The 14,415-nt window shown below is 42.4% G+C and overlaps 1 protein-coding gene across 14 annotated transcripts; it reads left to right on the top strand.

The window, feature by feature from the left end:
- Nucleotides 1-2,909: 2,909 nt before the first annotated feature.
- Nucleotides 2,910-8,939, top strand: LOC123156773 (uncharacterized). Of its 14 annotated transcripts, none has more exons than XR_006478402.1 (8): nt 2,914-3,685; nt 3,793-3,942; nt 4,017-4,109; nt 4,254-4,411; nt 4,945-5,247; nt 5,698-5,789; nt 6,099-6,459; nt 7,706-7,982. XR_006478402.1 is itself a non-coding variant. In XM_044574949.1 (4 exons), exons 1-4 carry the CDS (start codon nt 3,338-3,340, stop codon nt 4,327-4,329), a joined length of 618 nt encoding a protein of 205 aa, XP_044430884.1. In that variant the 5' UTR covers nt 2,910-3,337; the 3' UTR covers nt 4,330-4,385. The 14 variants fall into 14 exon arrangements, 1 of the variants encoding a protein (XP_044430884.1); XR_006478397.1 differs by lacking the exon at nt 5,698-5,789 and adding an exon at nt 4,788-4,867 and having other exon boundaries at nt 2,920-3,685; XR_006478399.1 differs by lacking the exon at nt 5,698-5,789 and adding an exon at nt 4,846-4,867 and having other exon boundaries at nt 2,921-3,685.
- The last annotated feature ends 5,476 nt before the right edge of the window (nt 8,940-14,415 follow it).

Below are 14,415 nucleotides of genomic sequence, written 5' to 3'. Positions count from 1 at the left end.
CCACTGGAAACGATTCAGTTGGATAGCGATTTGACCTAAGAGGAGAAACCAGTAAAGATTCTCGAGTTTGCCAGCCGAGTCACACGCAGCAAGGTTATCAAGTTTTGCAAAGTTCAGTGGAGCCACCATACCGATGTTGAAGCCACCTGGGAACGAGAGGAAGACCTACGGAAGGACCACCCGCACCTATTTTCTAGCCAACCCGAATCTCGAGGGCGAGATTCATCTTAAGGGGGGTATGTTTGTAACATCCCTAATTTCCAATTTGGAATGTTATACAGTAGATCATCTTTGCATATCATATTTTATTGCATTTTGGTTGATCCTAGAAATTCTACGCAACTCAAGAACCCACGGAGAGAGTTGGAGATTTCGTTATTTTCATATTTGAGTTTTCTCAAATTTTGAAAAGAGGATCATTTGATTTTAATTATTTTTCTCTTCGAATATTTCCAATATGAAAATAAAAGACAGGGGATAAAATGACTTCTCCAAAATAAAGAAATATTGAAGGAAAAACAGTAAAATCAAATAAGAATTTTATTCGAAGTTTTATTGCTATTTTATTCGAATTAGGAAAAAAATGTGTTTTTCAAAATTGCATTGAGGCCCAAATAAATGTTCACTTTGTCCGCTATATTTTTAGAGGACGGAGAAAATTTATTTCAGGATTTTTGGAGTCCGTTTAGTATTTCTTTTATTTATTTTTCTGCGTGTCGAAATATTTTAAAAAAATGTAACCGACCTATCAGGCCGTGTCCGCCACGGACTCCAGGCCCGGCCGGCCTTAAAAGCTGGGAGGCCCGAGCAGCCAGCTCCCCACCCGAACCCTAGCCCCGCCAGCCGCCGCCGCCGCGCCGCTCACCGCCGCCGCGCGCAGCCGCGCCGCCACCACCAGCCGCCGCGCCGGAGCCGCCGCCGCCGGAGCCGACCCCGCCGGCGCCACCAACCCTGCCGCCGACGAGGTAGCCGCCGCCGCCGCCAGTTTTCGCGAGAAAACCGGTCGGTTTTATTTCATAAACCCTAGGGTTTTTTTAAGATCGGTTTTATTTTTTCGGTTTAGTTAAATAACGGACGTTTGTCCGTATGTTCGTTTTAAGGAACGGTGTTCACCCATTAGCCGCAGACAGCGAACGTTCGTTCGTTAGCCTGTTCGTCAATTTATCTTTTTCTTCAGGGTTTTTCCGCGATTATTTTTGATCGTGATTTCTGCCTTGATCTTCGTTTTAGTTTATCTTTTCGCTGGTTTATCGGAATCAGGCGATTCAAGCGCCTAGATCTTCGTCTCGAAGCCCTCTTTCTGTTTAATCAACTCGAACAAGATTTTGGTACTGTAAAAATTTGACTTTAGTCCAGATTAGTAAATGGATCTTGTTTCTTTCGCAATTTGAGTTTCCTTGCTCCTTTTGATTTGATTTCTTTTTGCAAACTGGAGTTCTTCAATTGAACTTTCTGGTTAGATCTCTTATTTGAGTTTTACCCGTGCTTCTAGTTGAGTGCTTATCTACGTTATTGCTTCTTTGCGATAGAGTACCCGGAGTGCGAAGCGTGCTACTACGAGTCTTTAGGTTTTGCGGATCATCAGCAAGGCAAGTAACATTTTGATCATACCTCTTTACTACCCAGTTTTATTGCATTAGATCATCCCTCAAACATTGCATGGTTAGGATCTGATTAACATGTGGGTTTTTGGGGAATAGATGATGAGGTAGAACCGATTGCCATGTTTACTATCAAACCTTTGGAAGTTACTTGTACGTTATGATTATTGCTATGGTATGCTCGTAGACATGGTTTGGGTGAGTGTATCCATGACAGATGTGAGTATTGTTAATTAATGGTTAAATTAAGGTGGCTACTTAAATACACATCTGGGTGGATTTCTTGAGGCACCCTGGAGTAGCCAGTGGTTGTCAGGGCACCTGGAGAATCCAGTGTTGTCCTAGGATATTCCGGAGTACCCATGTGATCATCCTACGGTCCGCCACCCAGGCTCAAAGGGATCATAAGATTATTCATGCTAGAAACTTTCGTGTGCAGTCACAAGCCAATATGGGCTCTGGCATAGTTGAGTAAGTTGTGTGAAGGTCTTGAAGAGGTAGACTAGCAGATGTAGTGGGTTGTAGGTGGTACTGTCTATCCAGAGTAGAGAGTTAATGCTTCAGAAAGACTGTGTTTCGAATCTCCGACCATAGATGTGCTCGAGTCTTGTGGAGAAAAGTGCGCAAACCTCTGTAGAGTGTACAAATTGATCATGATTAGCCGTGTCCCTGGTTATGGACATCCTGAGTATCCGGTTCTTGGATTATCATGTTGATCTCATCACTCTAAATTAATTTGATTAGGTTTAATGATGATGTTTAATTGGGATTGAGTTGGAGGAACCTTCTCAATGTTTAACAACCACCATGATAGTTAAATGAAATTTATTACTTTGTTATAGGAAAAAATTGGCTTTATGCAAAATTGTAACCGTAGAGCTTTCCACCAGCCATATATGCATGTAGTGATAGCATTCATTCTGTTCATTACTCTATGTGTTACTTTGTCAGCATATTCCATGTGCTGACCCATTTCGGGCTGCAACATTTCATGTTGCAGACTTTTCAGACGACGAGTAAGGTGCCATAGGTCGTTGTCTTTCACTCAGCTATGCCGTTGGAGTTGATGGACTCACTTTATCTTCCAAGCCTTCCGTTGTTATCGTTTTTAGATGACATTAAGACATATTATGATAATAAGTTCTCTTTTAAAACATTTGATGTAATAAGTGTGTGATTAAAACTCTGTTATAAATTCTTAAATACTGTGCGTGTCAGCATTACCGTTCCAAAAATGACACTGATGCACAAAGACTAGACTATTTGAGGTCTAGTCGCTACACATACCAACGAGGCCCCTCGCACGTAATCCCGCCCCACGCAGCGAACAAAATCAGGCGAACAAGGCTCCCTCGCACGTATCGAAAAAAATCGGACGAGGACCCCAACCCCCGACCTACCTCTCCCAACTCGCCCTCCCTCCCAGCACCGCCGTTCCTACGATCAGCCGGCCACCGCAACCTCCCTCCCAGCTGGCTGCCATGGCACCACCACCTCCTCCCCCCGCAGCCTTGTACATCGGGAGGCGACCACGCGCCAGGCCTAGGTGGGTCTCGGCCTCCCTCCCCGCTTTGTCCAAGGCTAGGATCTCCCCTCCCCGACCGATCTGACGGATCAAGGCGGTGGCGACGGTCGCACCGCTTCCCTGCAAGTCGAGTAAACCTGCCCCCTCCCCTGCATCGACGACGCCTGCAGACCCACCCTCCGCTCACTCTCACACCGGGTTCTCCACGTGCATGTCCTTCTCTGAGGCGACCCTCATCTCTCTCTGCCTCCATGAGGAGAACCGCCCTGGCTTGCCCCCTGACCGTCGATTTCCAGATCAAGGTCTCCGTAGTAGGAACAAGGTTTCTTGTCATCGGATCCATGAAGATTTGACGCCTTCCTTGCGCTGGTGCTGGTTCATCGGCCAGATCCCATCAGAGAGGAGGAGGTTCATGGCGGAGGGATGCACGGAGGAGAGGGACGACCTTGCAGGCACCACGTCATGCGACTGGTCCTTGTTACGCCATGGCCAACGACACCGACGACATGTGCAAGGCCACCAGCGCAAAAAGCGGCGCCCAAGGACTGACACCTCGCCAGTGAGATCATGTTTAATCTCTTCTCTTGATTGTCTTCCACGCACTCGCCCATATGTTCTAATTAGTAACTTGCGCTGCCCCCATTGATGTTATCGTCTTCCTTGCAGCGATATTCGGTGCCCAGTCGCACATCAAAGTCGGCAAATTTGACAATCCAGTCAATGCACTGATGGATGGATCATGCAGGTTGCTCTGCAGGTTGGTCTAAAGACACTGGTAGAATTGCACCTGCAAGCTCTGAACATTCATGTCATCAGGTGATTAGCTTGCTGCTTAGATTAGGACACAACAGAGGCTTATCAGCATGTGTGCGACTAACAACCCATTGCAGCTGTGCTTGGTCGATGTGGACTATTCTTTCCTCAACACAAGAAAAATTCAATTGTCTTCGTGGGAAATTAATTGCACAATTATTTCAGACAAGGTTCGTAGTACAGTTATTCCTGCATCTGCCCAACTAGGTCCATTGATGATATTGATATTCATAAATTAGCAATGACAACCAAAGTACCTTTAAGTGTTTGACCCCGACAGAGATCTCATTGATATTGCGGTGTTCAATGTTCAGTATGGGTGGAGTATTATCTTCTACAGATCAGGTGGCAATGGTACTCCCAACGAATCAGCAGAAGATTACACCATGAGGATGCCGCATAATCAACTGCAAAATATGCATGCACACAGAATTCAGCAAGCCAACCTACAATAATTCTCCATGTTGCAAAGGTACCCCCAAGCCAACCTACAACGATTCTCCATGTTGTTTTGAATATGCATGCACATAGAATTAAGCAAGTTGACTCCAACTACCGATTTTTAGAACAACCGCGAGCGCATCCTCTCATCTCCTTGCTGATCTTGTCTGAATAATCGTTGTACTTGTATAACTATAACCTTGGTATGCAGAACTAAACACTAGATGAGACATTTTGATTTTTTACTACTACTTCACATCATGCACAAAAAAGTGTGCCTAATTTCTTCATATTTCCCAAGGTCTTTCATGTTACTCATGTCAATCCTGAGGCTTTGCGTCTTAAATTAATGATAAAAACATTGGTAACTTTGTCATAGTAAGTAAGAGACTCGTGTCTTTTTCTAGCTTGAGATTGAGGATGTCGGATACATTTTTGTCATAGGATGCATTCTTGTCACAACAGCAGGATGCCAGAATTTTACACGGTACTCCTCCCGCTTGATCACAGGAACAAGAATTTTGGTAACAATCCTGTCAATGCGCTGATGGATAGATCATGCAGGTCCCGTTGAGGCCTCACGCCAAGTGGAAGAGTGGGACGAGGACACTTGGCAAGGATGCGGTAGCTCATGGTTAACCGTGCACATTGTTGGCCAGGAGTGTGTTAATTTTTTGGGCTTGAAATTAACTACTTAACCAGGGACGTGATGTATTTACTAATGTGGATTTCTATTGTTCATTTGCAGCGGTATTAGGCTGAATGGGGAATCTATTGTGCATCTAATTTGTAGAACTGGGGGCATAGCAATTTTGGCTCATCCGTAGACAATGCAACAATCATTTAATGCCACAAAAGATATGAAAGGTGATGGTATGCATGCCATTGAGGTCATGTTTCTAGGCAAATTACAGTTTGATTGATTTTATTTCTAGGCAAATTACAAATGGATTAGAGTTCTCTCGGAGCCGTAATTAGAAGTTCTCGCCAATGGTTTGATTGCTTTTCATTTATCTTTAAGGCTATGAGGTCTGATTGTGCTTCCAGATTGGAATTGTTGGAAAGCTTAGGTTTCCTAATCTAGCTAACAAACCAAGCAGTCTATTTCACAGCAAGACAATGGCATATCTATATGTACCTTGAGCGCTACATTTTCTAGCAGCAAGATAATAGCATATCTATATGCACGTTGAGAATTGCATTTTCTACCAGCGATTGTACTACTATTACTACTAGACTGATATAAAGTCAGCGAGTTCAAAATTTTCATGTTTAGTTTCGATCGATGTTATGGTTCTTCATTGAGTTTTGTTCCAGGTATTTTATCTAGATCCTTGAGATGATATTCATATTAGCTTCCATGGGGTTGAATTCTGAATCATAAAGAAGCTAGGAGATATGTCTTCCAGGTAGTGGTGTTGATGCTTATGATTTTCTACAATAAACATATGATGATATTGAGATGACATGGGTAATATGAATATCATCCACTTCCTATTTAGTAGGTACCTGCTGCGACTAAAGGTTTAGTTCATACTTATGATGATATTGTTCGGATGATTGCCCTTGTACTATTCTTTTTAGTAGGTACTAAAATATCTTGTTGTACGGAAATCTGATTTCTACTAAACCTTTGTCAAGACGCTCATTTCTCTTGTACTAAAATCTGCATTTTTTTACTGATTACTGAAATGTACCTTGTTACCGAAATTTCATAGGAAGGAGGTCAATGGAGCAAAAGGCACAAGAAGGAAGACGCATCACCACAGGGATGATGTTGTCGGCAGCGCCTTTGGAAGGATTCACTCTAGAGAAGTTACGGTAGTCGGCCATCATGCTGGGGAAGCAGGGAGGATGCCGTTCAGAACGCCTGGGTCTAGAGGAGTGTGTCCAGGTGGATAGGTGGTGGCCGAGGATGGCCATGAGCAGTTGGGTTGGGCAAATGTCAACGCGATGGCGTCGTTGCTCAAGGTACCAACTCCTTGTTTTGACCCAACGTTTCTTGGCTAGCTGTACATGGTCGGGACTGTTTCGTGCATCTAAGCGACGGCTCATGCCATCCACTTCCAAAGCAATAAGGTAGCCATCCATGTCACTGTCGCTTGTTGTTAGTTTTTTTGGATTCCATACTTTGTGTGGTGTTCCTTAATGCATGAACCATTTTCAGTATGGACAAGAGTCTGGAAAATGTTGTAAGGTTATCGCCATTTTTTTAAACTAAGAAGTTTGAAGATTAGAAGCATGCTCTTTTATTTTCATGTTGCTCTACCTCTGTAGTGTCAAATCGCAGGAACTTTTATCACATATGTTCATGCGCAATATGCTAATTTCTCCTTGATGGCAAATAATCCGAACAAAATATTCAAAAGTAATGGAGGCCTCGCCAGAGTAAGGGGGAAATTGTGGGAGTGGACACACATCATGTAGGTGAGACGACAGAGTTGTGGTCGTAGTGGCCATGAGCGGGCATAAAGGAGTTTACACTAATTACTTCTACATTGATATTATAGTTTGTAGACTTTGAAGGATAAAATAATGGCAAAAGGTCCCTTAAAATTCATAGTATGGGTGTAGAAGGTTTGGGGATTTTGAGCCGGATGGGACATTGATGATTGCGGCTGGCTTGGATAGGGACGGTAGAGATAGTAAGTGAAGAGGAGCAGGAGAACAAAGACGAAGAATAATAGTGGTTTATAGGCAGAAAAAATCAAGAATGTTGCTTAATGTGCATGAGGATCCAAACAATGTATGTTTGACACGATTAAAGTTGACTCATGTCGAGCCTCGGGGTGGTGGTGGAGCAGTCATGGCGGACGGTTGGCTCCGGCCACCGTGTAGTTGTGGAGAGGATCCTGAGAGAGAGGTGGTCGGCGAGCCCGTGCCGGAAGAAAAGTGCTGCCGGTAGGCAAGGTAGGGTGGATGGTGTCCATCATGGTGTTTTCGAGTAAGCGAGGCGTCCGCCATCGCGCAAGCAAAGAAGTCGAAGCCTGGGTCAAGGTTGGCCACCGTGGTTGGCATGAAAGTGGACGGACCCGAAGGCCGGTGAGGAAGACATTTTTATTATACTTGCTCAAATATTGTGCAAATGAAACTAAAGACAACATTGCTAATATTGTGCGAGAATTTCTTAAACGCATCAAATAGATATTAATTTGTAATAGATTTTTAGTTGGATCATCGCTCTATATGTATGCATTGTCAAATTGCCTTTTGTTAACAATTTACAATGTAAGTGAAGTGGACTTAAATTATTACTCGATTATGCCCGTGCTATCTTTTTTTCTACATGTGAAATATAACATGCATTTTGTTTCCATAATTCCAGCAAAATATTTCAAAAGCCCGTGACAGCGCACGTCCATCTCTCAAAAGTGATCATGTGCCGCGAAGCCTCCTCGTAGTGACGGGAGTCATGCGGAAGTCCACATCCGATCTTTTTCCTGCTTTGGTGTGATTAGATTTAGTCTATCGTTAGATCAGCATGAGAGGTATGTTCTTGCCTCAAGTAGCACCAAACATTTTTTTCTGAATATCCACAAGGAATGTTCTTCCATGGTTCACTACATGTTGATATTATTTGGTCTCAAAATTCTGTTATTTCACTGCCAACAGAAGTTCACTCCTCAGTCTAAAGCAGCTCACTACATTAAAAATCAAAATAAGAAATTCACTATGTGAAAAAAGGACGCAAAAAAATCCCGAAAAAAACCCGACAAATGCCTGACCTGAAGTCCACTTGTAATGTCTCACTTGGTAATACCAAGAAATTCATTTCTTTTCAAGACATTCACTTTGTTGGGGCCAAACGGTTTACATTTTCTTGTCTTAAACTTCCGTGGGAAATTTACTCTTTATTGACTGGAAGTTTGAATCGGCTGCACTGGACGTTTAATTTCGCCGTGAGAATTTAAATTTTTCTTTCAAAGGGAGTCTTTGAGTAAAGCCATACATGGTATTATTATAGGATAAGTAATTTAAGTGAGCACCTAGTGATTGCAAGTAGAAATTTGGGATGGTCTTAGTATTCAGTTCCCTGTCTCTGGTCCTAATTTTAGACTTTAAATCATTGCAATGATACAAATATGCTCTTCCTTTTGTTCCACGGAGTGAGAATATCTGACAACACTTGGAGCTTCCTTAGGATGGAGATTTGGAAGCATTTAAATTTTGTGAAGCAGGCTGGACAAACCACTTTATCCTTGACCATCAAACCATGTTAAGTATGATTTTCTCATTCTAGATTTCTACTTGATTTAGCAGTCAATGGCAGCACCGAGGTTGATGGGGTCGCAGAAGCCATGGCTGCAGCCCCCACCACCAACTCCCTCACCTGTGGAAAGCCACGTGCGTAGCAGAAGTAAAGCACCATGCACGGCTGGTTGGAGACCATACCCTTGCTGCTTTCTGAGATCTCTCTGAACTTCTCTGAATTTCACCGGCAGTTGCGCGCATGTAGGAGTGCAAGCGGCCCCACCTCTCTCTGAACCTATCTGATTTGTGTTACTGTTGGATGGTAAACTAATGATGTTAAAGTGTCAAGAAATCATTGTTACCACTGATGCCAGGGCGACTTCAATATGATCTCAGGGAGTTACATGAATTTTCATGCAGATGTCAAACCTGGACATGTCAAATTATGTTTTGATGGTACCGTCTCATTGGATGCCCTGTCTGGTCATCCAGAAGCTCTATCTGTTAGATTTAGTTGTGAGAACACTAGAATGCTTGGAGATAGAAATAATTCCAATTCACCCGAGTATTGTTGTGCATCTTACTACACTGTCTGAAAGGATAAAGAATACAAATACATGATTGTTCTATCCTTTGTCTGAAAAGGAGATTATACTTGAAGAAGTGCTAGGCAGGAAATAGGTAGATTAGGAGATCTGAGAAGATATAGTTTAGCAAATTTGATGTTTCCGTCAACTCTAGGGTAATGTACTACTATGTTTTTTTAGCCGAAATCGTAGAACAATATTAGTTCATACATAACATGCCCAAGCTAGTGGGTCATCCAATGCCAGTTTTATGAAACATAGAATAAAATTACAGATGTAAGCTTTCTCTAAGGTAGAACTTCCATGAATCAAGATGTATTGCTGCTCTTCTGAAAATCTTATCATTCCTGGTCAACTAGATGCTCCAGCATCCCATAATAACGATCTCCAGAGCAATGTCTGATGGCAGTTTACACAATGTGAGGAGTATTTCATCATAAGTGGAGATACCCCTGTCTTTGGTGGGAGTGAGTGAATTCCAACATGTCCAAGCATATTGGCAGTCCCAGAATAAACGAGTGAGAGTCTCCTCTGTGCCATCTGCACATAAGGCACAATTGTAATCCTCTAGGTACATACTTCTGCGGTGTAGCATGTTCCTAGTACTAATTCTGTCATGAAGGAGTAGCCAGAAGAAGATTTATGTCTGAGTCTGCATGTAGTTGTCCAAAGAATTTTAAAGATGATGTGTGCGGTGCTTGGTCCCATGATTGTTTTGTATAGTTTCATGGAAGAGAATTTCCTAGTGTTTCCTCCAAAGGACCAGCAATCTCTGTCATGTGTGACGGATCTGTTCAAGATAATCTCTTCAATGCCATCCTACTGGTTAAATGCTTGCAGAGATAAAGGTATGTGGAAGAGTTGACTGAGGTCTTCTTGTTGCTGCACTTTGTCAAGTGTGATTTCTCTGTTGATAGCAAATGAGTGAAGCTCTGGGTATTGAATTTGTAAAGGGGTGTCTTGCCATCTATCTGACCAAAATTTTATAGTGTCTCCAGGACGTGCTCTGCATACATATAATTACTTGAATGTTGGAAGAAGCTTGAGAATTGCTTTCCACCAGAAAGAGTCCATCAATCTATCTCTAGTAGAGAATCTTGGTAATATGATTCCCAGATAATGTTAACCCATGGAATATCCTCCTTTTTGAGGAACTTATGCAGAAATTTCATGAGTAGAGTTTTATTATGTGTGTCCAAATCAAGAACACCAAGGCCACCACGAGATTTGGCTTTGCATACTTGATTCCAAGATATAAGAGTTGTACCTCTATCCTATGTACCATATTTTCTCCAGAAACAGTTCATGAGGTAGGAATTGATTTGTTTAATCACAGTCTTAGGGATCATCAGAGTGCACATGAAGAAGGTTGGCATGCTGGTGAATACTGATCTTAGTAGAGTAAGCTTATCCCCAGTGGAAAGCAGAGTGGAGCAACCCAAAAGTTTGTTTTCAATCCTTCTTAACATGGGCATAAAATCTTCAATCTAGGTTTGACATTGCATAGTGGCAGCCCAAGGTAAGTGTGAGGTAGTGTACCAATTTTGCAGCCCAGCAGATTTGATAACTCATGCATCTTCTCAGTAGGAGTGTTGATAGAGACCATGGTGGATTTTGAGTAGTTGATTTTCAGCCCTGTGTAATCTGCATAGTAATTATGCAGATTTTTGATTTGTTGTGTCTGTCTGATGTTAGCATGAACCAATAGGATGGTGTCATATGCATACTGAATAATAGGATAATCTGGGCTAGAGTTGTGCCTCAAAGGGGTGTTCACAATAGAATTGTGCATTGCTTCATTTACCATAGACTGAAGAACATCTGCAACAATGACAAATATCAACGGAGATAGTGGATCTCCTTGCCTTACACCTTTTTTACAGAGAAATTGTTTGCCAGGAATCCCATTTAGTAAAATTGAGGAGTACCCAGTGCCATAAATCATCTTAATCCACTGAATCCATTTAGCTCCAAAGCCTTTAGCCTGAAAAACTTCTATAATTGTGTCATGACTAAGCATGTCAAATGCCTTTTCAAAGTCCAATTTTAGTAGGAATAGTTCTTGTCTGCTGTGGAAGCATTGGTGTACATATGCATAAGCCCAGGCCAAACAATCTTGGATGCATCTGTTGTTGGAAACCATACTAGTTTTTGTGGACCAGTTTAAGTATGATTTTCTGCAATCTATTGGCCAAGAGCTTAGTGATGATTTTTAATGTACAATTCAGCAGAGAGATAGGCCTGAAGTCAGCAGGACTAGATGCAGTGTAATTCTTTGGAATCAATGTTATGAAAGAGTAGTTGATGCTCTATAGGTTGACTTTCCCAGCATGAAAGTCTACAATAAGTTTGTAAAAATCGCGAGCAATTATATCCAACAGTGTTTGAGGAAAGCAACATTGAATCAATCTGGTCTTGGTGATTTATCAGCTGGCATCCGTTTAATAACCTTGTCAATCTCCTCCTTGGTGAAAGGAACTTCCAGATCTGAAAGGTTTTCCAAGGGGGTGAGAAGGTGATCAAGGAGTAGTGGGTTTTGTGTTTTTGCCTCTGTACCCATTATGTCTTTGAAAGCTCTATACAGAATTGCAGCTTTGGCATGATGATCATGATGTTCAAAACCTGAGTCATCCTTTAACATGGCAATGCAGTTATGTCTATACTTGATGGTGGCCTTAGCTTTAAAGTATTTAGTGTTTGCTTCACCCGTCTTAATCTGCCTTATAGTGGCTCTCCGCTTCCAGTATTTTCTCTGGTTCTCCAGAGTATTTGCTAGGTGGGTCTTGATGATGTCTCTGCCATTAGCTTCTTCCACAGATAGAGTTCTGAATTCCTCAAGTTGGTCATAGCATAAAATTAGGAAGTTTGAGTTATCAATAATCTTCTTCAGATCTCATATCTCCTTTGACCAATTTTTTAGTCCTTTTCTTAGTCTCTTAAACTTAGCATCAATTACCTTTGTACTGTCTCATTCATGAACAGGCTGGGATCATATGTTTTGAACTATATCTCTGAATTGGTGATGTTAAAGCCAAAAATTTCAAATCTGAAGACATTAGATTATGGGATGTGAGATCCAATACAGATTTTGATTGGGATATAATCTGATGTGGTTTTAGCAAGAGGGTATGCGAAGGTGGCTGGGTACTTGAGAGTCCATGCTTCTGAGATGAAACACCAGTCCAGTTTTTCAAGTAGTGGGGCATCCTGCATATTACTCCAAGTGAAATTTCTTTCTTTGAGTAGAATTTCAATGAGTGCTTGTTTACTAATGGCTTCATTGAATGATAGCATCTCATTAATATTGCCCCCCTCTTTGTTTCTGTTATGTGGATATCTAATGCAGTTGAAATCTCCAAGCACAATCCATTCAGTTTCATCTGGTAATTGGAAATTTTGAAACCAATCTAGGAAGATAGATCTCTCATTTTGGTGGCATGGCCCATAAACATTGGCGAGGAGCCATGTATCTCCATTATGTTTAGAGGTGAATGATGTATACTATGCAACTTTATTCTAGTAGACACGTGTTGAGCCTCCAAGCGCAGAGTTTTGTAGGACAATAGTAATTTCCCTCAAGTGGATGACCTAAGGTTTATCAATCCGTGAGAGGTGTAGGATGAAGATGGTCTCTGTCAAACGACCCTGCAACCAAATACAAAAAATCTCTTGTGTCCCCAACACACCCAATACAATGGCAAATTGTATAGGTGCATTAGTTCGGCGAAGAGATGGTGATAAAAGTGTAATATGGATGGTAGAAATATATTTTTATAATTTGAATAAATAAAAACAACAAGGTAGCAAATAGTAAACGGGCACAAAAACGGTGTTGCAATGCTTAAAAATGAGGCCTAGGGTGCATACTTTCATTAGTGCAATCTCTCAACAATGCTAACATAGTTGGATCATATGATTATCCCTCATAGTGCGATGAAGAATCACTCCAAAGTTCCTATCTAGCGAAGAACATAAGAATAAATTGTTTGTAGGGTACGAGACCACCTCAAAGCTATTCTTTCCGCTCGATCTATTCAAGAGTTCGTACTAAAATAACACAAAGCTATTCTCCGTTTGATATATCCTAGAGTTCGTACTAAAATAACACCAAAGCAAATTCATATTCATAATACTCAATCCAACACAAAGAACTTCAAAGAGTGCCCCAAGATTTCTACCGGAGAAACAAAAGACAAGAACGTGCATCAACCCCTATGCATAGATTACCCCAATGTTACCTCGGGAATCCGCGGGTTGAGTGCCAAAACATATACCAAGTGAATCAATACGATACCCCATTGTCACCATGAGTATTCAATTGCAAGACATGTATCAAGTGTTCTCAAATCCATAAAAGTATTCAATCCGATAACAACGAAATCTCAAAGGGAGAAACTCAATTCAACACAACAAGATAGAAAGGGGAAAACACCATATGATCTGACTATATTAACAAAGCCCGCGATACATCAGGATCGTGACATCTCAAGAACACGAGAGAGAGAGAGAGAGAGAGAGAGAGAGAGAGATTAAACACATAGCTACTGGTACAAACCCTCAGCCCCGAGGGTGGACTACTCCCTCCTCATCGTGGTGGCCGTTGGGATGATGAAGATGGCCACCGGTGATGATTTCCCCCTCCTGCAGGGTGCCAGAACGGGGTCTAGGTTGGATCTCGTGGATACATAGGCCTTGCGGTGGCGGAACTTCTGATCTAGGTTTACCCCGAAGGGTTTTGGAATATTTGGGATTTTATCGGGCGAAGAAGGGGTGCGGGAGGCCACCGAGGTGGGCACAACCCACCTGGGCGCGCTTGGGGGCCCGGGCGCGCCCTGGTGGGTGATGGAGTCCTGGATTAGGGGGTATCCGGACGGCCGGACTATATACTTCGTCCGGACTATTGGAGCGTGAAGATACAAGACTCAAGACTCTGTCCCGTGTCCGGATGGGACTCTCCTTTGCGTGGAAGACAAGCTTGGCGATCCGGATATTGTATTTCCTTCCTTGTAACCGACTCCGTGTAAACCCTATCCCTCTCCGGTGTGTATATAAGTTGGAGAGGTTGGTCCTTAGAAGGCCGATCACGATTACAATCATAATCATCATAGGCTAGCTTCTAGGGTTTAGCCTCTACGATCTCGTGGTAGATCTACTCTTGTACTACTCATATCATCAATATCAATCAAGCAGGAAGTAGGGTTTTACCTCCATCGAGAGGGCCCGAACCTGGGTAAACATTGTGTCCCTTGCTTCCTGT

This window comes from Triticum aestivum, chromosome 7B (assembly GCF_018294505.1).
Source record: "Triticum aestivum cultivar Chinese Spring chromosome 7B, IWGSC CS RefSeq v2.1, whole genome shotgun sequence".
Classification (NCBI taxonomy): Eukaryota; Viridiplantae; Streptophyta; class Magnoliopsida; order Poales; family Poaceae; genus Triticum; species Triticum aestivum.
This window is presented reverse-complemented; position numbering and strand designations above follow the sequence as displayed.